We start from the raw sequence: 22,149 nt of genomic DNA on the forward strand, positions 1-22,149 counted from the left end.
CTTACTGTCTGTGTAGTAACTTGATGTTCAAATATATACTGTATGTAGTCATATCGTGTAAATCACTTGCATAATTGTTGCCATGGTACTGATTTAATACAGTTCCTTCGGCTACACTTATGGTAAACAGGTTTCATTTCTTCTGGACATTGAGCAGTCATAGAATAGGGCTTAATTTTGTTTTATTTGTTTGAGTATGCAATACACTGGGCTGTGTTTGGTCAATCTTCTGTCTGGACGTCCAGTCGTTTACATCGACTCCAAATAACAAGTGCTTTACAGTTTGTCGATGTGCAGCGAAGTAACCAAATACACACCGTATTCTATATGCAACACTCCCATACACTCCGCGCGCCGGATTTAGAGGGAGACGCCAGCTCCCCCCTCTCATCCCGCGAAAAATTGACAAAACCAGCCCACATCAATAAGAGCACCCCTATGTATCACTTCACACTGTGTATCTACTCGTACAATTTGATTAATGAATTACTGCAGCATTCAGAAATAGTTTGAACAGTTTTAATCTGCTTGTTGGTGCCCCATTGTTATAAAATTCGATTGTTGTTTGGTTTTCTTTGGGTTTTGTGAGAATTAACTGTGTGTCAGGTAAGTATGGGCCATTTCTTAACTGTCTCTAATGTAATATGAATATTTAAAAATCGATGTCCAAACCGCCACTGGGGAGAATGTTTCCGTTGCGTCCTCTATAAAATTACCCATTATAGTGTTACAATGACTAAAAATAAACTCAACATGGCCGGTCATGACTATGAGTAACTTGGGTGACTGTCAATACAAATAAACCAAACCTCTGTGATATTGACTTGGGTTGCCGTACATTCAAGTAAACCAAAGTAAATGACGAGTAAACTCTACATGAACACGAGTAAATTCAACACGGCCGGACATGATTATAATGGGATGAATAACATAAACCTGACAATCAGTATTTGCATATTGTAACTACTGAAACAAAATAGACATGTTAACTAATGATTGGTACTTCGATGCTTTATTACCCTGCCACATATTACTGCACAAATGCACACAACATCCTGACTAACTAAACAGTGTCATTTTCTTCCTTGATTTCTAAGTTTACGTCCTTGTACCCTTGATATCGAACCTCTAACTTAATGCGAGGTTCGTCTATCCCGTGACTCTTGTTGCACTGATCAACAGCTACCGTGCCTCTGCTGGTCAGCCTCTTCTGTCTAGATATTTTTGCTAGTTACTCCACACGAGACAAGTTGACAAGCATCTGTATACAGTTGATTTATATTTCCTTTGCTCGTTTACATTCTACATCATTCTAATTTTACATTGTGTACGTTAGCTGAATCTGTTCTCGCATCATTGATGTGAAAACATTGAATTATTATTTGTAATCTGATACGACTCAGAACGTTAGCATTTTTATAGTATTATTTTATTGACCAGTAGTCGTCGACTTCCGTTTTTGGATCAGCAACCATCAGAATCAAAATTCGACGAAATGCTTCCATCTCGCCAACTTCAATCCTGTATCAAAATGTGTCTACATCTTTTCTGCGATGAGAAAACTTTGCATAAACCTAAAAAACTTTTAATTCTTGTTATGAGCAATTCCGGAGAAATCGGTGCAAGTGCGTCAACCAATTATTATCACTAGGCATTTCGGCAATATATTTTTCAACAGTGTCACGTCCCAGAGTGGTAATCTATCGCCGCCAACACCGTCTTGCTCGTCGTCACTTCCGTCCAGTTTGTTTATCAACTGCAAACCTTCGACCGACATGTGGATATTCAAGACAATAAAAAATATAGACATAATATCGTATAACCCACAACACTTATTTTGTGTGCGTAATTATATATCGCATCAAAGCTAATTATTTGCCCAGCCATGTTTGGTTTCCCCGCTTCTTTAACAGCTCAAATCTCAGTTAATCATTTTAGCTGTAAGCCCGGATCGTATTTACTTTGGTTCGTGCAGGCCCAAATTGACATTACTCGGTATATAATGTTGATCAAGGCACATTTCCTTGGGTCTGTTCCAGCCAAAGTGGAACTTACTTTGGTTTCATTTTTTTCAATCAATCCACTAAACAGACATCTATTTTATTTCTTGGATATCGAAAAATTGTATATTGAAAGGAAGACAAAGATTAATATTCACATAATTTGGTTAATGAATTACCGTGTATAGCGTCGTCATTGTTCTAATCAATACTAATTAAAATAATGTATTTAAAATAATACGAAGTTGCCGCTTTGAACAGTGCAACATCATCAATACGTCACATGTTTCGTCACTAGACAACGGACTTTATAAAGTATATTAGGCAATGGCAACAAATGTACCTTCCATGTATATTTCACATTCATGTGGCCTTGTAAATCACGTGGAGACAAGTAACTGCAAAGAGGTGTCAATGTTCATTCGTGTCATCTGTTTAATCAGGCCTACATTAAATAATTATTGCACGTGTGGATTGAAGAGAAATCGATGTATTGATTGATTGATTGATTTAACTGCATGATGAACACGCACTATCTGTTTCCAGAACATTAAGAATGTATATTTTGATTGTTTGAAATTATATTCAGTTCGGGTCACCCTATGTAGGATAATAGATCAGATGTGTGGCTTAATGGTTATCGTGGGGTGGTCGGGTGCACACCCAACAGTAACGGTTAGTGTGTCCGTCTATAATCATGGTGGGTGGTCTTGTAAACACCAAGCAGTAACAGTTAGGGTGTCTGTCCATAACAATGATGGGGTGTTCGGGTGTACACTCAGCAGTAATGGTTAGTGTATCCGTCGATAATCATGGTGGGGTGGTCGGGTACACACCCAGCAGTAACGACTAGTGTGTTCATCCATAATCACGATGGGGTGGTCGGGTGCACACCCAGCAGTAACGATTAGTGTGTTCGTCCATAATCATGGTGGGGTGGACGGGTGTACACCCAGCAGTAACGGTTAGCGTGTCCGTCCATAATCCTGTGGGGTGGTCGGGTCCACACCAAGCAGTAACGGTTAGTGTATCCGTCCATAATCCTGGTGGGGTGGCCGGGTGTACACCCAGCAGTAACGGTTAGTGTATCCGTCCATAATCATGTTGGGGTGGTCGGGTGCACACCCAACAGTAATGGTCAGTGTGTCCGTCCATAACCATGATGGGGGGTCGGTGCACAACAACGGTAACGGTAAGTATGTTCGTCCATAATCATGATGGGGTGGTCGGGTGCGCACCCAGGAGTAACGATTTGTGTGTTCGTTGATAATCATGGTGGGGTGAACGGGTGTACACCCAGCAGTAACGGTTAGCGTGTCCGTCCATAATCATGTTGGGGTGGTCGGGTGCACACCCAGCAGTCTCGGTTAGTGTGTCTGTCCATAATCATGGTGGGTGGTCGGGTGCACACCCAATGTAACAGTTAGCGTGTCCGTCCATAATCACGAATACAAATTATATTTGGTTATATTGTCATTTCTACTCATTAGAACATACATTTTTTGATTAGTGTATTCTACAAAGTTTATGAATACTTCATATAACAGAAAACTAATCTCGAAAATATCTGAGGCATATCATTTCAATGGATATGGTGAGTTATTGTTATTGACTGAAAAAATAATAAAGAATGGATAATCGAGACAACGTGATTGAAATTCTAAATCGTTAGGTGAAAGCAAAATCATGGATAAATCGCGATATCGTAAGAGCAAATCGCCTGTACGGTCAATCAACTGGAAATCCATAGCCAATTGTCATGAAATTCCATCATTTCGAAGACAAAATATTAGCACGGCCGACACGCGCTGACCTGAAAGTGGACGGAATTGGAATTGGTAGTGATAAAACCAAACGGCAACGTATATGTCTGGCTAATCTGAGAAAACAAGGACGCAAGGGATACTACAAAATGGCAAATTGATCGTGATCAGTGACGACAAAACCGTAAATCATTTCCAGCGACAAAATAATCCACGCCCCATAGAGACAGTGAATAATCTTTTGATGTCGACGAAAACTGGTCCAATACCTCGCTTACAAACCATGTTAGCCAATAACAACCACATGGGATCTTCTACAGAATAGCAAAACGGCCACGGTCTGAAGCAATTGAAATTCGTATCATGGAATATTTTCTAAATAAACTAAATTCAACTGAATTTATCAATTATATCTATAATTAAGACGTAATTTCGCTATTAGAAGCATGCGCAAAAAACATGACCAATATAATACCCAGTTTCCCGGTTACACTGTTTTCGGCAGACCAAGATCTCCAAAACGTGGGCGATTTGCGGGGGTAGTATATGTATTAACAAAGGACTGCATATCTAGCCACGTTAAACGTATACATGTAACATCTCACGATTGTGTTATTTTATTAATCTAATGGTAGTTGTTCAACCTAGAGAAAGATATCCTCTCTTGTAGTGTTTATATGCCGCCACAAACATCCACAGTCTACCACAGTTTGGGCACTAACAATGGTAACACCTTATTAGTGTTTGAATTAATCATTATATTGACAAGCCCCCTTCCCCAGATGTTCATATTATTATCAGCACTGATTTTACCGGGCAAACCACAAATGAAACTGGTCATATTTAGATGTTAATTCCCAATTTGTGGTAGACAGTTCGGTTGGATATGTGGAAGTACCATGTATCGCAAAAGATAAAGAAATTAATGCATTTGGACATTCACTTCTAGATCGCTGCTGTACTTTTGGTAGTCATATGCTAAATGGACTACACCTGCATCACACAATGGGACAAGCACATTGGACTATGTTCTTATTTCATCGTCATTGTTAGATTCTTCTATTGATATTCGGGGTAGTCTGACCATTTGCCTTTGACCTTCACTTTGCCATGTTGCAGCAGGCAGAATGAAAAAGTTCAAATGCCTGATAAACATCGTTTGCACATGTGTGCTATTGCAATAGTACATGACAATCTGGACATTATATTTGGGTGAGAAGTGTTTGTCTTTCACATAAGATTTCGCTTGAAACATTCACCAGGATCGTACTAAGCCTGCAAATCCTTAATGCTAGCCTGACGGGCTTTGATCCTGCAATTCATCGTTTGTAAGACGTCGGTCCCACGGACAGTGCATTAAATACACGTCTCGAAGCATGGTGTCAAAAGACGCCATACATTAACGAAACATTCGCCACGAGCTGAATTTGAGTAGCAATAATATTGAAGGTGGTATGATCTCTTTCACGGTAAATACGCTGACCAGTTCATGTACACGATTGCACGGAGCGCAGTTATTTGGAAACCCAAACCATGCCATACCTGTACGTGTTTCAGCAGCTCGTCATCACACTTGTTTTATTCGCTGCACATAGAAAACAAATCATAATTTGCAGTGATATTCAAATCACTAGTAAGAGAGCAAAACAGATTTGAAGTCATGCTATGGTGACAATGGATTAGAAAATTTATTGACTTTGAAATGGTGAAAGAATGTCAAACTACACCAAAAACGTTCAGAGGATAGATATTGGTTTCTTGTAATGCATTGTTTAACTTGACAGTGGTAATTACGATGTAAAATTACAATACATGAAGTAAACCGTCCAAGTATATAATATAATTTAGTTTTGACACAAAACGACCGTAAAGTTGAAATATTACTATCACTCTTTTCTTTTTATTTCTACCCAATATGTACTTGGATATGATTAAATCTTGCAAAGGAAATTATTATAAAAATGTTCAACCAAAATCAAACTAATTTTACCAAAGATTTTATTGCTGGAAATAAAAAAACAAACAAATTAATCAGTGCCGATAGCAGTGTGATCATGTATATTAACCGGAGCATTTGAAGTTTTAATTCAATATGCATAACACCGAAACTGTTTTTTTTTGTTTGTTTTTTTGCGTCACACTTTTCAGTGATTGCACACATTATCAACGCAGTCCCTTTTTCTCCGCGTCGCTGATATTCCATGCGTGCAAGTTTACGCAATTTGTCAATCCGCCTTTCTTTGCTGCTTTACCGCTAATCTTGGGAGGCATGCTGAACGTAGAAAGAGAAAATTCTATGTGTCCTCCAAAAAGAGAACTACCGTATAATACTAGTATAAAATTACGCCACTGTGCGTGTGTTGGGAATGAGTGTGCATTTCGCGTCCAATTCAGACGACCATATCAATTGTCAAATAAAAACAATAGTATCGCCACACTCTGCTCGCGATGGCGTTTTTAGCCCAATGCAAAACAACGACAGCCATCTCGAACAATTAAAGTGAATGACACATGCATCAAGCTCTCACACAGTACGTATATATCCAATTCGCAGAGCGAGCAAATACGTGGCTATTTGAAACATGCACGAAAGATGGCGCCTCAATGTTTGCTATTACTCTCATAATACGTTTTGTTTCCAACCTCAGACTAGTAATACAACAGACTCGCAACGCGGCGTTTTCTTTTGAAGTGAAGCGTGCCACGTTTGTTTAGGTTATCAGTTCTTATCGTACCGAGTAAACGTTGCTGAGCAACAAGATTGTCATTAGATCTCACAAAATAACGCGAGATCTATTCATATTACAATCAACTGTAGCGATGCATCGCGAGACATTAAGACAGGGAGTGGCATAGACGACAGAAGTTGTCAGTGAACTTCGAAAATGGCATTTACGGAAAATTTGGCAAATCTGAGGACGATAATTACGAGTGAGAAGCTATTTTAGGAGAACATTTTGACGAAGATAATGACAATTTCTCTGAGCGATCTCGTGTTTTTAATTTCCTGAAATTAAGAATAAATAGAAATATACTGGGCTATTTTTTATACAAAACTATGACGGAAGTCAAACAAAATCATTCAAACTCGAAATAGCAACAATATTGACACACAATAGAAAATTGAAACAGTCACTGAACAACGCGTAGATCGCGTACTATGAAGTCGAACGCGACAAAAATAACACACTTCCATTTTTTACCGTTACCGGATCACGCTGATACGCTGAGAGATATCTTGTACATGACACTAGTTATCCCATGTTTCGGCATCCGAGAACACGAAAACAAAACGGGTAACACACAAAGAGGTATGATCGTTCAAAACGCAGCGATATGCTCTCTCTGTAAAAATATTGGAAACCTTCCGCAAAATCCGCAACAGCGGGAAATATAGTTTCAAAGTTGCTCATTATATATTCAAAAACTATTTCAGGTAAACACCAAGACATTCAGTTACTTGTAACTCCCCTGATTGTTGGTCGATTCTTAAAATTCTTACACAGCTACAAAGGTCAAAATGTCCAGAACGCATCTCTCTTTTTTTTAAATGTCCGGATTCGATTTACGAAGAAATACGCTATTTCCGAAGAAGCGCGAAGTGTGCAGAATATCCAGTGTTCGGTAAAATTCGACGCTGTCTATGCCAATGCTACACAGCGTGGCACACGTAGCATATTCAATTAAGACGATTAACACCTTTAACAATAGACTTTGCGAGTCTGTTGTATTACTAGTCTGATTTCCAATGTACAAACAATCGGTGCCCCCTCGGTCGATGCCTAATGGCAACACGTGTGAATGAAAGCAGATCCGTTTGTTTTCGAATGCCCCCACCCTTGTTCAGTTGTGTGTGCGTGCTTCGGTTTGAAATCATTTGTATTAGTTTGATACGCCGTACAGTGTATTGTTTTTGATGGTAAGCGAAAAGTACTATAAACCTTTTTATATTTAATTGAAATTTATTTTCACGGAACACATTTTTTTTTTCAATTTAATTCCACATAAAATAAATGTATTTTACAGTCCGTGCACTAGCACACGTAACAAGCACACATTACATACACGCACAACTATATATATGTTTACGGTAGTTCTCTTTTGAGAGGATGTGGTGGCCCTGGAAAGGGCCGTTTGGTTTGGGTTTAGATTAGACGTTTATCCGCCGAAACCGTACAATGTACGGCCCTGGCGTTTCAGTGCGTAGACGACATCCATGGCGGTGACGGTCTTTCTCTTTGCGTGCTCGGTGTAGGTGACGGCATCGCGGATGACATTCTCCAGGAATACCTTCAATACCGCGAGTTTCTTCGTAGATGAGACCAGAGATACGCTTGACACCACCACGACGTGCAAGTCGTCGGATAGCTGGCTTGGTGATACCTTGGATATTATCACGGAGAACCTTACGATGACGCTTAGCGCCTCCCTTTCCTAGACCCTTGCCTCCTTTGCCACGACAAGACATGTTTGATGAGTTCAGAGTAAAGAAGTCAACTATCAGATGACCACAAATCTGTAGTAGTTATAGTCTGGTTGAGAACGTAAAAGAACTTTGTAGGCATCAAGCTCCCACAGGTATTACAGTCTCTTACACCACCAACTAGAAACGTGTACTCTGGTTATATCGTATATTTATTCCATATGGTCAATCGTTACGGAATCAGAACAGGTTAGTATTCGAAGTAAATCAAACAATTCTTATCATAAAATGTACAGTAAATTAAATATACATTTCTCTTAATATGTGCAGAAAGTAGAGCGATACAACCAATAAATATACGGCAAATAAAATATGTAACAATAAATAACAATGCTAATTGTGAAATATCTGTCAACCATTTTGACAAGCCAAAGCACACATTGCATACCATGTGTTCTATTAAACGTGCAGCTGACCACATGTACGCAATGTGTTTGGGCACAATAAATGGGTGGCGAATAGTATAAATAACAAAACAACTTTCAAAAAATAACGAATACTAACATTTACAGACTTCAATAATAACCCAAAGTAAGAGTGATAAAATCGGAGTTCACACGAGTACTCAAACTTGTAACAAGTCACTGCCAATAATGTCATGCTGATGAAGCCAACAATGAAAAAGAAAACCTTCCTTACCTCGTTTAGTGGCACCTTCCCGGACCGGTGTACAAATGTTAGCAAACCTAGCAAGTTTCAGAAAACTCAACGCGGCAGGGCAATTCAGAGTAGACACAGACGTCTTCACTCTTCAGAAGCACATGCTGAACTGAAGACAATAGCCTGCCTAGCCCAGAGTTCACCACAGGTCAAACAGATGAAACAAAGGAATCTATCTATGTAATCAATAACCAATCAGAGGGGAGATTTGCACAACTTACACACCGCCCCCGAAAGGCGCACGTCACGAGGAGCCTTTCTAAATTTAAAGTTGCAGAACCGACAACTAAATGAATCATGTACATGAAAAGCTAAAAAAATCATTGTTCTGTTCAACAAAGGTTCATTGTTCTATTTTCTTCTTGTGATGTAGTCTTTTACTACGACGTGGCATCGAATGGGCACAATTATCTACTTGTTCATATATTTCATTGGTGTCTTCTGCACCGATCTCTGCTACTCGAGTTACTCCATCTTGTCTTTTCATCACAGTCTTGTGGTCCATGTTGCCTTCCAATAAACAGAGCTTGCGCACATCTCTCCGTAAACATCCAGTGGAAGTCTTCACAAGAACGTGACGAGTTGTACCAAATCGATCAGTAAAGGTCTGTTCGACTTTCCCCAAAGGCCATTCACCTCGAGGAATATTTTCATTGACAACAAGTACCAAATCACCAATGGATAGGTTCCTTTTCGGCCTGCACCATTTCTGCCTTTCTTGGCAAGTACTCACATACCCACCGTTTCCAAAACTCAGTTGCAAGATGTCGAGTTTCGGTTCTTCTTCTGTGATGACCATTTTCTTCTATGATTTCACTCACCGACGTACAAGGATTTGGGCGTAGCAAAAGTAAATCGTTTGGTGTGAGTGGCTCAAGGTCATCTGAATCATCAGATAAATGTGTTAGTGGTCGGTTATTAAGAATCTTCTCCACTTCTGTAGTGAATGTGAGTAGCGTTTCATCATCCACTAACCTGTTTCCTAATAAAGATCGAAGAATCTTTCTTATCGAACGAATCATCCGTTCCCAGACTCCACCTGCATGACTTGCTGCTGGTGGATTAAAATGCCATTGAATATTTCTTCTGCTAATTTACCGTTAATAAAAGCTTGGTTCCATTTAGCAAGCATCTGTTTCAGCTCAGTCTCGGCTCCCCGGAAATTGGTACCATTATCACTGTAGAGATGTGTAGGTGGTCCACGCCAACTAATAAATCTCCACACAGATTGTATAAAGGAATCTGTGGATAAATCATGGGCCACTTCGATATGAACAGCCCGAATGGCCAGGCAGGTGAACACACATCCATATCGTTTAATGGTACCTCTTCTGTACTTAACATACAGCGGTTCAAAATAATCTATCCCGACATGGGAGAATGGTGGCTCACCTGGTGTCACTCTTGCTGCAGGAAGTGAAGCCATTTTTTGATTCCCGGGTTGTGCATTACATCGACGACACTTAATACACCTACCAATCACACGCTTTACAGTAGCTAGTCCATGAACAATCCAGAACTGCTGTCGTATCTCTGACAATACTTGGTTTGGGCCAACATGTCCTTGTTGTTCATGGTAATGTTGAACGATCAACTCAGTCACATGATGATTTGCGAGGTAATATAATTGGATGTCTAGCTTGCTGACTAATGGGTGCGTTCACCAGTCGCCATCCGACGTGTAGGACTCCATTTTCTAATTTAGAGTTTAACTTTCGCAGTGGACTGACATAACCTTCAGAATCGGATTTCTCACTCAGAATCTTTTGCGGTGAAGCAAACTCTCTTGGAAATGAACTTCGTTGGACAATTCTGCAAATGTCAGTGGTAGCAATGGAAAGTTCAGGAACTGTTAACGAGCCTATTTTCAATAAGGCAGATCTTCTCAAGTACATCTCAAACCGGATGAGCCATGCTACACTCACTCGTAATTTATACGAAGAGGAGTATTGATGGAGCAAACGACTCCAAACATCTGTACCCATTGTATTGCACTGGGTAATGGTTGTTGCTTGGACCTTTCTTCTCAGCTCTTTGTCGTCACGATCAATTTCTGGTAGGTCAGTAGGTTGGCCTGGCCATTCTGATTCAGGTTGCCATAGAAATGCTGCACCATGGAACCATGTGGTTATTGCTGCCTCATTAGAACCATCCAATTGTATTCCTCGTGATGCATGGTCTGCTGGATTGAACTCTGAACTGACGCGGTACCATTGTGATGGAGATGAAGCATCATGAATAATCTGGAGGCAGTTAGAGACAAAGGTTTTGAATCGTGTTGCCATGTTGCGAATATATTGGATGACTATTGTTGAATCTGTCCAAAATAGGGTTTTCTGGATTGGGAGTTGAATTTCATCTTGAATTTGTCTGCTGACCTTAACTGCAACTGTAGCTGCTGTTAGTTCAAGCCTTGGCACTGTCATGGCTTTGAGCGGAGTGACCCTGGACTTCCCATCAGCAAACTGCAATGAATTCTACCATTTGTATCTATCAGCCGCAGGTAAGATGCAACCCCATAACCTCCTAAGGAGGCATCAGATAAATTATGGAGTTCCACTGTTTGTATTTGACTGAAACCAGTTGGTTTGTAGCATCTAGGTACAGCTAGTGTCATCAAAGTAGGTAGTTTTTTCCTCCATTCTCTCCAATTCGACAGTTGATCTTCTGGTACCTTTTCATCCCATCCATATCCAACACGACATAATTCTTGTAAGATTCGTTTTGCCGGTAAAACAAAGGGGGCAGCAAATCCAAGTGGGTTGTAGACTGAAGCCACGAAGGATAACATCTCCCTGCGCGTCTCTTCTTTCAGTCTGTCGCCAATTCTGAAGTTAAAGGCATCCTTTTCAACATCCCATTGAATACCAAGAGCTCTGTCAATCGGTAAGTTCTCCATATCTAGATTCATCACTGAGGAAGCACGCTCAGCTTTTGGGATCAGTGCTAGGATTTCCCGACAGTTGGATATCCATTTTGTTAGATGAAAACCTCCTTTACCTAACATTTCAGGCAACAGTTTCACCAGTTCCTTGGCTTCTTCAACACTAGCAACAGACTTCAGACAATCATCGACGTAGAAGTTTCTATAAACAGTATCCACAATACGAGTGTCATAATTACTTCTGTTGTCATCTGCAGTTCTCTTCAGAGCATATGCTGCACAGCTTGGTGAAGATGTGGCACGAAATGGATGCACCAACATTTGATGATCGGCTGGATCTTTAGATTATTCTCCTTCTGGCCACCATAAGAATCTTAGTGCATCGCAGTCCGCCTTCTTCACCTTAACTTGATGGAACATTTGCTTGATGTCAGCGACAATGGCAACTGGCTCTTTTCGAAATTGAAGAAGTACTCCCACAAGGGTATTATTTAGATCAGGACCTTGCAGAAGCTGATCATTAAGAGATGTGCCTTGGTATTTGGCAGCGCAGTCTAAAACAACTCTCACCTTCTCTGGTTTATTCGAGTGGATTACTGGATGATGAGGTAAATACCAAGTAGAGCCAGACTTCGTTGCTGATGAATCCACATTGGGCATTCTTCTTGCATGACCCTGGGAGATGTAACCATCCAATGTGTCTTTATATTTCTTCATAAGAGCAGGATCTTTCAATAGACGCCTCTTCAGTAGCTTCAACCTCTTTAGAGCAGACCATTTGTTGTTGGGTAAGCAGGGATCATCATATCGCCAAGGAAGAGCCAGCTGGTAGTGACCCTCAATCAGACAAACTGAACTGTCCATGATCGCCTTTGCTCTTCTATCTTCCAGCGACATGCATGCCTTGGTATCAAACAAGGACTCTGTGAAATCTGCATTGTACATGCGATGAAGCTGAGAAGTTATAGGTTCGAGACACTGAATTGGGGAATCAGAGTCCAAGACTTGGCCAACATTAATAAAATTGATTCTGTTACCTCCACGCTTCATTGGTCCAATGAATGTCCAACCAAGTAGTGTTCGAATACCATATGGTTGCTTCCTTTCACCACGACGCTCCTCAAGAACCCAATGTGCCTCGGGGACATTGTTCCCAATGAGGAGAGTAACGTCTTTAACTTCTCTCTCTGGCAATTCTATATCATTCAGGTGAGACCATCCTTTTATATCCAACTTGGTCGGAATACTGTCAGCTGCTATCGGTAATCTATCCGTTGTCCAAACTTTATCCAGTCGCACACCATTGACCAAACTTAGACCTCCTATATCCATCTGTAATTCATGACCATTAATCTGCCTCTCTGCATTCAGTGTGGACAATGTGTAATTTACAGGCTTACCTGTAATGCCTAATTTATCAGCAAGGCTGTGAAGACAGATAGACGAATCAGAACCACTGTCGAGAAATGCATAGGTTTCAATCTCTTGGCCTCCATCTACCCCACTGACACGAACAGGAATCACCTGCAAACTTATGCGTGGTCGGTTGGTTTGTGTAGCACTACATTGCGCCTTGCTTCCAATGACATTACTATGTCTCTCATTTTGAGCTGTGGCGGGAGCTTTCAGATTACTATTGCTGAATGTCTTGGGAGTTGCAGATGTTTGATATGCTGAGTTTGATGTTGCAGGATGAAGCAAAGGATGATGTCTTTTACCACAGCCTACGATAGGGCAAATACGGCCACTTCTACAATTCCTAGCCAAGTGAGGAGGTCTTGCTTCTAGGCAACAGTCACAGAGCCTGTGTTCCCTGATGAAGTCTTTTCTCTCTTGGAACGGTTTGAACGTAAATTTTCGACAATGTTCAAATGCATGGCTACCGCTGCAAAACAGACAACCTCTTCTGCCATTAGCTTCGATCATGGAAGTATCATCAGCACCAACATCATTGGAGGCAAACTTAGAAGGAAGATTTATGGGAGGCGTGTCAGCTACATGTGTGGCCAATGTAGTAGCTTTACTTGGCTTTTGTCTTGATCTGACATTTGAATCTTTTTCTCCATCAGGCTTAGATCCTACCAATTTACCAAATCTTGTATTTGCAATTGCTGATCTGTTCCCCAGAAAGTGGGTAAGGTGCAGGAATTCAGGTTCAGTGCCCACACTGATCAACTTGCCAGCTTGCTTGGCCCAATCTGATTGCAAGTATGATGGTAACCGCCTAACCACCTTTTCCAGGGTATCCATTGAATTGATGTCAGCATGGAAATTCATTTGCTCTGAACTGAGGTGGCAATTCTTCATATCACGAGCCAATTTCTGCAGCTTATCCACTTCATATGCCTTTATCTGAGGTCCTTTCACCACTTTGTCAATTGTAGCATGCACTATGACGTGTTTCTGACCAAAGCTTGTAGAAAGGATCTTCCGGGCTTCTGTATATCCTCGCTCTGGAGGGAGAATTACACAGCTTCTGATTGCTTCCTTAGCTGCGCCAGTGCAGTGTTGGATAAGATATGATAGTTTGACATTATCATCCTTGACTAATTGTTCTATGTTCACCTCAAAGTTTTTGATAAAGTTTGGATATGCAACCGGGTCACCATCGAAGGTATGAAACTCGTGTTTTGGTATACTCAAGTTAATGGCTAATGCTTTGGTAGTCTCCAGCTGATTCTGTACAATGCATTCCATTGTCTTCTGTTGACTTTCTAACAGTTTCTGTAATTGGAACGTTTCAGAGAGAGCAGCACCATTACTTGACTTCTTCGGGGTCATCTGCTTCCCTATAGGCCCTCCTCTGTTATGATATTGTTCGTTGGTACCATGTGCATTATCAACGAAGTTTGTATGTTGTGGACTTGATGCCCCCGTAGTCTGAATTGACTATTGGCTGGACTACACGATGGTATATACGATTGGAAATAATTGCTCATCATTTCTTGTTGGGTCTGCCTCTGCAAACCAGGGAGTATATCAGACTTCTGGTCAGATTAAATTTCTTCATCTATAAAGTCTACTTCTACCTTAGCTTGTCTTACCCAATTTTGAGCTTGCATAATTTCCATTTCTGCTTCCTGCTGCTCCCTCTCTTGACGCATCTGAAGCAGACGTTTTTCTGTTTCTTCTCGAATCTGCAACTCTTTTATGCGTTGCTTTATCTGTTTTTTTCAACTTTGAGTTGGTTTATCTCACAACGGGCTAAAGCGAGTTTCCTCCTTGCTTCCCTAGACACACGACTTGTCTTTGTATTGGAGTTGGAACCTATTCTACCATCCTCAGTATCCACATCCAAGAATTCTCCCTTGCCAGTATCCCATGGATTTGTCTTGTTTTCTTGTGGGATTTGAGGCCAAGATGAAGTGTGTGAATCAACCGAGGCATTTGGCTCTGTGGTTAGAGTTGGCATGTGGACTTTCCTTTCCAAGAGAAATCCATGTTCCAATGCGTCTTCCATTTGGTCGTCTATCTCTTCCTTTGGGCCAGGAGACTCCATTGTTTGGAATACCCATTCTCTGTGCCTCTGATCAAAATACTCCTTTCTTTCAAGCTCAACCTCGTATTCACTCGACAGCACCTCTTGCCATTGGAGATAGACACTGCATATATTCACGACAAGTTTTTTTTATACGAGTTGAATATTTTCTCAAGAGCACAACTTTTCTTGCTTACTTCATGGTATGCTGCCTTTGTGGACATCATACTGTCTATCTCAGTGTAGACTCTGGTAAGATGACCGCCATATGAAGCTGTTGATTTCTTCAAACGATGCATCTTATCGAGTTGCATACTGGCTCGGTCCAGGTCAAATAACGTGTCCCTATTTTGCGAATATCTTTGATTCAGACTCATTTCCCTGTCTTGCTCGGGTTTATGATCTAGGATATTACATTCACAGCACGATATTCACTTGACTGACAGCAGTATTACCAGTATGTACAAGGTATGAAGGCAACACAAAATTATGATCTTCAGCGAAGGTTAAACAAGAACTATGTAGACATCACAAGCTCCCACAGGTAATACAGTCTCTTACACCACCAACTAGAAACGCGTACTCTGGTTATATCGTATATTTATATATTGTCAATCGTTACGGAATCAGAACAGGTTAGTAAATCTCCAGAATATGGTTCTAAAATATACAAAACAATAGGGAAACTATAATATTCGAAGTAAATCAAACAATTCTTATCATAAAATGTACAGTAAATTAAATATACATTTCTCTTAATATGTGCAGAAAGTAGAGCGATACAACCAATAAATATACGGCAAATAAAATATGTAACAATAAATAACAATGCTAATTGTGAAATATCTGTCAACCATTTTGACAAGCCAAAGCACACATTGCACACCATGTGTTCTATTAAACGTGCAGCTGACCACATGTACGCAATGTGTTTGGGCACAAAAAATGGGTGGCGAATAGTATAAATAACAAAACAACTTTCAAAAAATAAGTCTTAACGAATACTAACATTTACAGACTTGCAATAATAACCCAAAGTAAGAGTGATAAAATCGGAGTTCACACGAGTACTCAAACTTGTAACAAATCACTGCCAATAATTTCATGCTGATGAAGCCAACAATGAAAAAGAAAACCTTCCTTACCTCGTTTAGTGGCACCTTCCCGGACGGTGTACAAATATTAGCAAACCTAGCAAGTTTCAGAAAACTCAACGCGGCAGGGCAATTCAGAGTAGACACAGACGTCTTCACTCTTCAGAAGCACATGCTGAACTGAAGACAATAGCCTGCCTAGCCCAGAGTTCACCACAGGTGAAACAGGTGAAACAAAGGAATCTAACTATGTAACCAATCAGAGGGGAGGTTTGCACAACTTACAAACTTATAACACGCTTGAAAATTCTTTTGTCAGGTACACATAATGACGAATTTGCGTCCACTATTTTACATGTCAATCAACATAACCACTGATTGGCAACCTTTTAGCATTACTCACAGCTAATAGAAAGGGGCGCATGATGGGGTCAATGAACTTTCAAACGACACTTGAATTCGACGTTGAGCCCAAGCTTTGTCGTGTATTGCGAATTCGTGTGTTCACCTTCCCAACACATATATCATACATGTGAATCTTATCATCGTTCTCGACCTGACCAGGACGGTAAACGATTTGGGCGAATATTAACCGAAACATTTGAAGTTTTAATTCAATATCCATGACACCGAAACTTACTTTCTTTGCGTCGCACTTTTCAGTGATTGCACACATTGCACCGTCCCTTTTCTACGCGTCGGCGATATTCCATGCGTGCATGTTTACGCAATTTGTCAAACCAGAAACAACCATGTGAGAGCGTAAACAAGCAATGCGTGATTCACACTCAGGTGACCCTTTCAGACAGAGTTTCTATTGAATGGATACAATGAAGTAACAACGCGTCCTTATTCAATAGGCACCCGTTACCCCCTCGTTATCAATATTCAGCATTTTACGGAAAACTATTGTTGAGACCACAACGATCGATTCTACTTATGCATTTAATTATAGGACAATTGGAACAATTTCAAAATGCGATACGGACGGTAACACGTCATTTTCAATATGCAATTTTGGCCTGTATGTGGACAAATACATGTGATTATGATTTACCACGATCTAATATCGTTGTGTTATTCGTGGTATTTCGATGAAACAGTGCAACTTTATATAATAAACAAGTGCACGGATTCTTTTTTTTCCCGAGTATGAAGCCCATCCCTATGTTTTTACTTGGTATTTATCGAGTTGAGGGCATTCACGATTATAAGCCCAGAGTGTTTTCACTGGGCGTCGACGATATTCTTTAAAATATGCGTGTAAAAGGTGTGTTTCATTTCATAATAATCGTGATTGGCATGTTAGTTTGGTTCATGCTTTTAGTTTTATGAGAAAACTCGCATTAATTTCAAGTTCAGAGTGCATGGCGAACGTACACAACGTGATTCGCATCGTTTCTATTCTGCCATTTACTCAGGATGAACATCGATGTTGCAAATCTGGAGTAATCCATATTTCTTTGAGTAGTAGCCTTCGAAAAGCCAAAAATTTGATCGTCAAGGCGTGTACCTGGTTATTGGGCATGGTTTACTTTGAGACTATCGTGAAAGGCCTAGGGTTTGAACGATGAGACATGTTGGCGACCGAGAAAGGTGTTTAAATTCTTCCTCCACACTCAGTTTATCCACGGTCACTATTAATCGTCGTTTATATTTCGGAAATTGCGAATCGCCAGTTTTTAGGGGAAAAAATCATCGTTTTTTCGTTGCAATCAGTGCTACAGATCGCATTTTAACATTGCGGTAAATCACTTCCGCATTGCGCTAAAAAATCATCGTCAATAATCGGAAAATTTCATCATTACGACACATCATTTTGATTGGTTAATGAAAGACATGACCTGTTATGTCAAAGGAAGTTGTTCCAGGTCAAATCGTGCTGAAAAACATCATGGTGGAAAATTGTTTTGCGTCGAGAGTTTGCGTACGATCGAAAACATACCAAAACGAAGATAATAATAAATGCCTTTGTCCACTGTTTCCTCACAGACCCTACCCACTATTTCACCGTATATTCAGACGGTATGTAAATCGTATTGTAATAAAATGTGTGTGTTTTTTATGAACATGTTTGTTTCTTCATTGTAAGTATCGTTCAAATCAATGACGCATTTTTTTTCAAAAATAAGAATTATTTTCCCGAGCCCGGCGTGGTGAACGAATATTTTTTGGGGATAATTTTTCGTTGTTTGCAAGATGGTTACAGTGTTTAACCCCAAAACAAAATAATTTCTTTCTGAGTTGGTCCTCGAGTACAAGCTCATCCCTTACTTTTCCTTTACGTGTTCATGCCTCCGGGCTTATGATCAGGGAAGTACGGTATACTGTGACGATTCAGATCAGTCCAGTGTGAGTGATGAGAGTATATCGTCGACGATGCCCCTTGTTCGGATGAAAGTTTCATTTCAAATTACACGGAAGTCTGTGAACAATCTGCTTGGTGTTCCTGTGACACTTGTCCCATGATTTGCCAGTGCAGCTTCGTGAATACATGGACGAAAATGTTTCCACCACCACCCTACGAACTCAAGATTGCATACTCCAGCATCCATACTTTGAATAATTTGCACGCCGCACAGTGCAGTACTGGAAACAGCATTTATTAGACAGTTAGACAAAAAACAGAACAAAATGCCTGTTTCGATCAATCGCACATTCATGATGTTTGTATGTTGATATGCTTGTAAATAACATTAACGTAAAAGTCAAAACAACCTAGACTAGAAGTCAATTCACCAGTCCAGCCAGCTATGGCTCCCTAAGTTGCTTATATTTAATCAGATACTATTTCGTCATCATGCTTTGTTACCTTACCTGTTTATACCTCATGAGGGCGTTTTTTATGGCAAGATGGCGCAAACGGAAGTCCTTCGCAGGTTTATGGTTTCTCATATTTAAATCATCATACTCTGAAGATAATCATTTTTTTTTTATTTTTTTTAAAATTTATAATCAATATACATAACTTGATAAATACAAACACCAAAATAGGCTCTATTTAGTTCCCCTTTAACTTTAGTAAATCCTATTTTATTTTTATTCATGTGATTGCACAATCTGCATTTGTAGGAAACTACAAATGTGTGTGTATTAGTGCGGTTATTTTACGGTAGTTCTCTTTTTGGAGGATGTGGTGGCCCTGAAAAGGGCCGTTTGGTTTGTGCCCGACAAGCATACTACTTTGAGCTGGTATACTTGGTGACTGCCTTTGTGCCTTCACTGACTGCATGTTTGGCAAGCTCACCGGGCAAAAGAAGACGCACAGCGGTCTGAACCTCTCTGCTGGTAATGGTTCTACGCTTGTTGTAGTGTGCCAACCTTGAAGCCTCTGTGGCGATACGCTCAAATATGTCGTTGACGAAGCTGTTCATGATTGACATGGCCTTGGATGATACACCAGTGTCTGGGTGAACTTGCTTCAACACCTTGTAGATGTAAATACCGTACGATTCCTTTCGGCCTCTCTTTCGCTTTCTCTTATCGCCAGCGGGGCGGGTGGCCTTGGCCTTGCCGCTTTTCTTTGCTGCTTTACCGCTAATCTTGGGAGGCATGCTGAACGTAGAAAGAGACAATTCTATGTGACGCTCACTTACGTCGATCGACTTATAGCGAACGACATGCAAATGAAAGATTCTGATTGCAACGCGCCAAACCAAGCGAACGCAATAGAAAACATAACTTTTAAGCAGTTTTGTTTTCATTCAAAGCGCACTGCCATTGTTGAGGCGCTTACACTTGTGACTGAATGTCTATCATCTGGATCCTCAATTCTGATTGGAAGTATAAATTTGCAAACGGAATCCGAGTGGGGTGTATAAAAACTGTCAGTGAGATAGCCACAGAATCATTCTCTTTCTAGTTCCAGCTAAATACATAGCACACAATCATGTCTGGTCGCGGAAAAGGTGGTAAGGCAAAGGGCAAGTCCAAGACTCGTTCCGCCCGCGCTGGACTCCAGTTTCCAGTAGGCCGAGTACACCGATTTCTACAAAAGGGCAACTACGCCGAACGTGTTGGTGCAGGCGCCCCAGTCTATTTGGCTGCAGTACTCGAGTACTTGGCCGCGGAAATATTGGAGCTGGCCGGCAACGCTGCCCGCGACAACAAGAAGTCCAGAATCATTCCACGTCACTTGCAATTGACCGTCCGAAACGACGAGGAGTTGAACAAGCTCATGTCGGGAGTCACCATCGCCCAGGGTGGTGTATTGCCTAATATCCAGGCCGTACTTCTGCCAAAGAAGACGCACGTGAAATCAAAGTAAACCACAAAGTATGCCCTGCATACACAAACCAAAAGGCCCTTTTCAGGGTCACCACATCCTCCAAAAAGAGAACTACCGTAAACATATATATAGTTGTGCGTGTATGTAATGTGTGCTTGTTACGTGTGCTAGTGCACGGACTGTAAAATACATTTATTTTATGTGGAATTAAATTGAAAAAATTATGCAAGATTTATGCAAATTAAACAATTAAAGTAAGTGACACATCATGTGACACACATGTGTTTGTTTTCAATAAATTAAACCTAGTTTATAAGGTGTTCTACCCACTATAGAATTTTGAAATTTTCATACAAGAACATGGACGTTTTCTGCTTGTAAAAAGTTTAAAAAAGTGAAATTCTACCTCTACATGTATTTATAACTGCAACCTTAAGCCTAAAAACGTTTCCTTGTTTATAGTGCCAAGCCCCTTTGTTTTTTTGTGTTTAGGAGCTGTCTTGTGATTGGTCGATGCATGGACAGCTCTTCAAATTCTGTGTTTCACTGTAGAGAGTTATGATGAGAACTGGAAAACTTCCAATCATCAATTTTTAAACTCAAAAGACAATGACCAACTTATGCTTTTTAAGATCACTTCACCCATTAACAATTCACTCCTTCATTTCATTTTCTATCGTAAATATCCGTTATAAAAAATCTAAATAATCACAACTTCATCGGAATTCATTTTCTATTCTTACCCACAAGCCACACTCAGACCATCCATCAAAACAGACAGTGGTCTGGGGTATACTGTGACCAATGTCGTGGACTTCCTGTTTGTAATGCTATATGATAAATCAGACTTACTGTCACGTCAAACGAAATAACAACTATTTTAAAATAACATACTAAATTGATTCTGGATTCATTGACCAGGGAGAAAGAAATGACATTTGCTATAATAATCGTTGAGCAGATCCGAGTTGTAACGTTCAGATGACGAAATAGACGATACAACAGAACTGATTGGAATGAATGCTGATCAATTTCACATAACCAATTTTTTTTTCGATTTTCGATAATATCTCTGAAAGTGAGGTCTGATATATTCAACAGAACGTAGCCTTTGAAACTTGCAAAACGAGTCTGTTTCAATCAGTCATCGCTCAAGCAGCATGCAATTTTTGTTTTGTGTTGGCTCATTTAGAAAATACGAACAGTGATAATATTCAAAACTGTATTTTTTTCTGTATTTGGCGTGCTTCAGAATGATAGATCTTGGCCGATCGTATATTTATTTTCACCTGTTTATTCCGACTGAATGTTCAGCACTTGATTCTCCCAACCTCGTGCTCGCTTCTGCTTTTCACTCGCTTTTGCAACCGCTTGTTGAATAATTTCCGCTTTATTTTTCAACCAGGCGAACCCAGAAATATCGCCCGTATGCTCGCTCGCATTTTTACATCGTTGTTTTTGAGGGAAACACATCAATATTTTCCCTGTTTCTCTGCTCTCTGCGCTAAAAAGTTAGCATTGCCTGTATTGCATGAAACGAGGTAGCAGCCCTGGGTTCA

General features: G+C 40.3%; 4 protein-coding genes and 2 pseudogenes across 4 annotated transcripts; 1 reads left to right on the forward strand and 5 right to left on the reverse strand.

Annotated features, from left to right (window-relative positions):
* Nucleotides 1–7,921: 7,921 nt before the first annotated feature.
* LOC100366343 (histone H4-like) lies at nucleotides 7,922–8,231 on the reverse strand (annotated as a pseudogene).
* Nucleotides 8,232–10,501: 2,270 nt separating this feature from the next.
* LOC146738073 (uncharacterized) lies at nucleotides 10,502–11,191 on the reverse strand. Its single transcript, XM_085503547.1, has one exon. It carries the CDS (start codon nucleotides 11,189–11,191, stop codon nucleotides 10,502–10,504), a length of 690 nt encoding a protein of 229 aa, XP_085359673.1.
* Nucleotides 11,192–11,328: 137 nt separating this feature from the next.
* On the reverse strand, nucleotides 11,329–12,111 carry LOC146738074 (uncharacterized). The gene has a single exon (XM_085503548.1). It carries the CDS (start codon nucleotides 12,109–12,111, stop codon nucleotides 11,329–11,331), a length of 783 nt encoding a protein of 260 aa, XP_085359674.1.
* A 24-nt stretch (nucleotides 12,112–12,135) lies between these two features.
* On the reverse strand, nucleotides 12,136–14,571 carry LOC146738075 (uncharacterized). Its single transcript, XM_085503549.1, has one exon. The coding sequence runs from the start codon at nucleotides 14,569–14,571 to the stop codon at nucleotides 12,136–12,138; it is 2,436 nt and encodes an 811-aa protein (XP_085359675.1).
* Nucleotides 14,572–19,541: 4,970 nt separating this feature from the next.
* On the reverse strand, nucleotides 19,542–19,916 carry LOC100366499 (histone H2B, gonadal pseudogene; annotated as a pseudogene).
* Nucleotides 19,917–20,251: 335 nt separating this feature from the next.
* Nucleotides 20,252–20,629, forward strand: LOC146738076 (histone H2A-like). The gene has a single exon (XM_085503550.1). It carries the CDS (start codon nucleotides 20,252–20,254, stop codon nucleotides 20,627–20,629), a length of 378 nt encoding a protein of 125 aa, XP_085359676.1.
* Nucleotides 20,630–22,149: the final 1,520 nt, after the last annotated feature.

Source organism: Saccoglossus kowalevskii, chromosome 9 (assembly GCF_978046115.1).
Source record: "Saccoglossus kowalevskii chromosome 9, keSacKowa6.1, whole genome shotgun sequence".
In the NCBI taxonomy this organism is placed as follows: domain Eukaryota; kingdom Metazoa; phylum Hemichordata; class Enteropneusta; family Harrimaniidae; genus Saccoglossus; species Saccoglossus kowalevskii.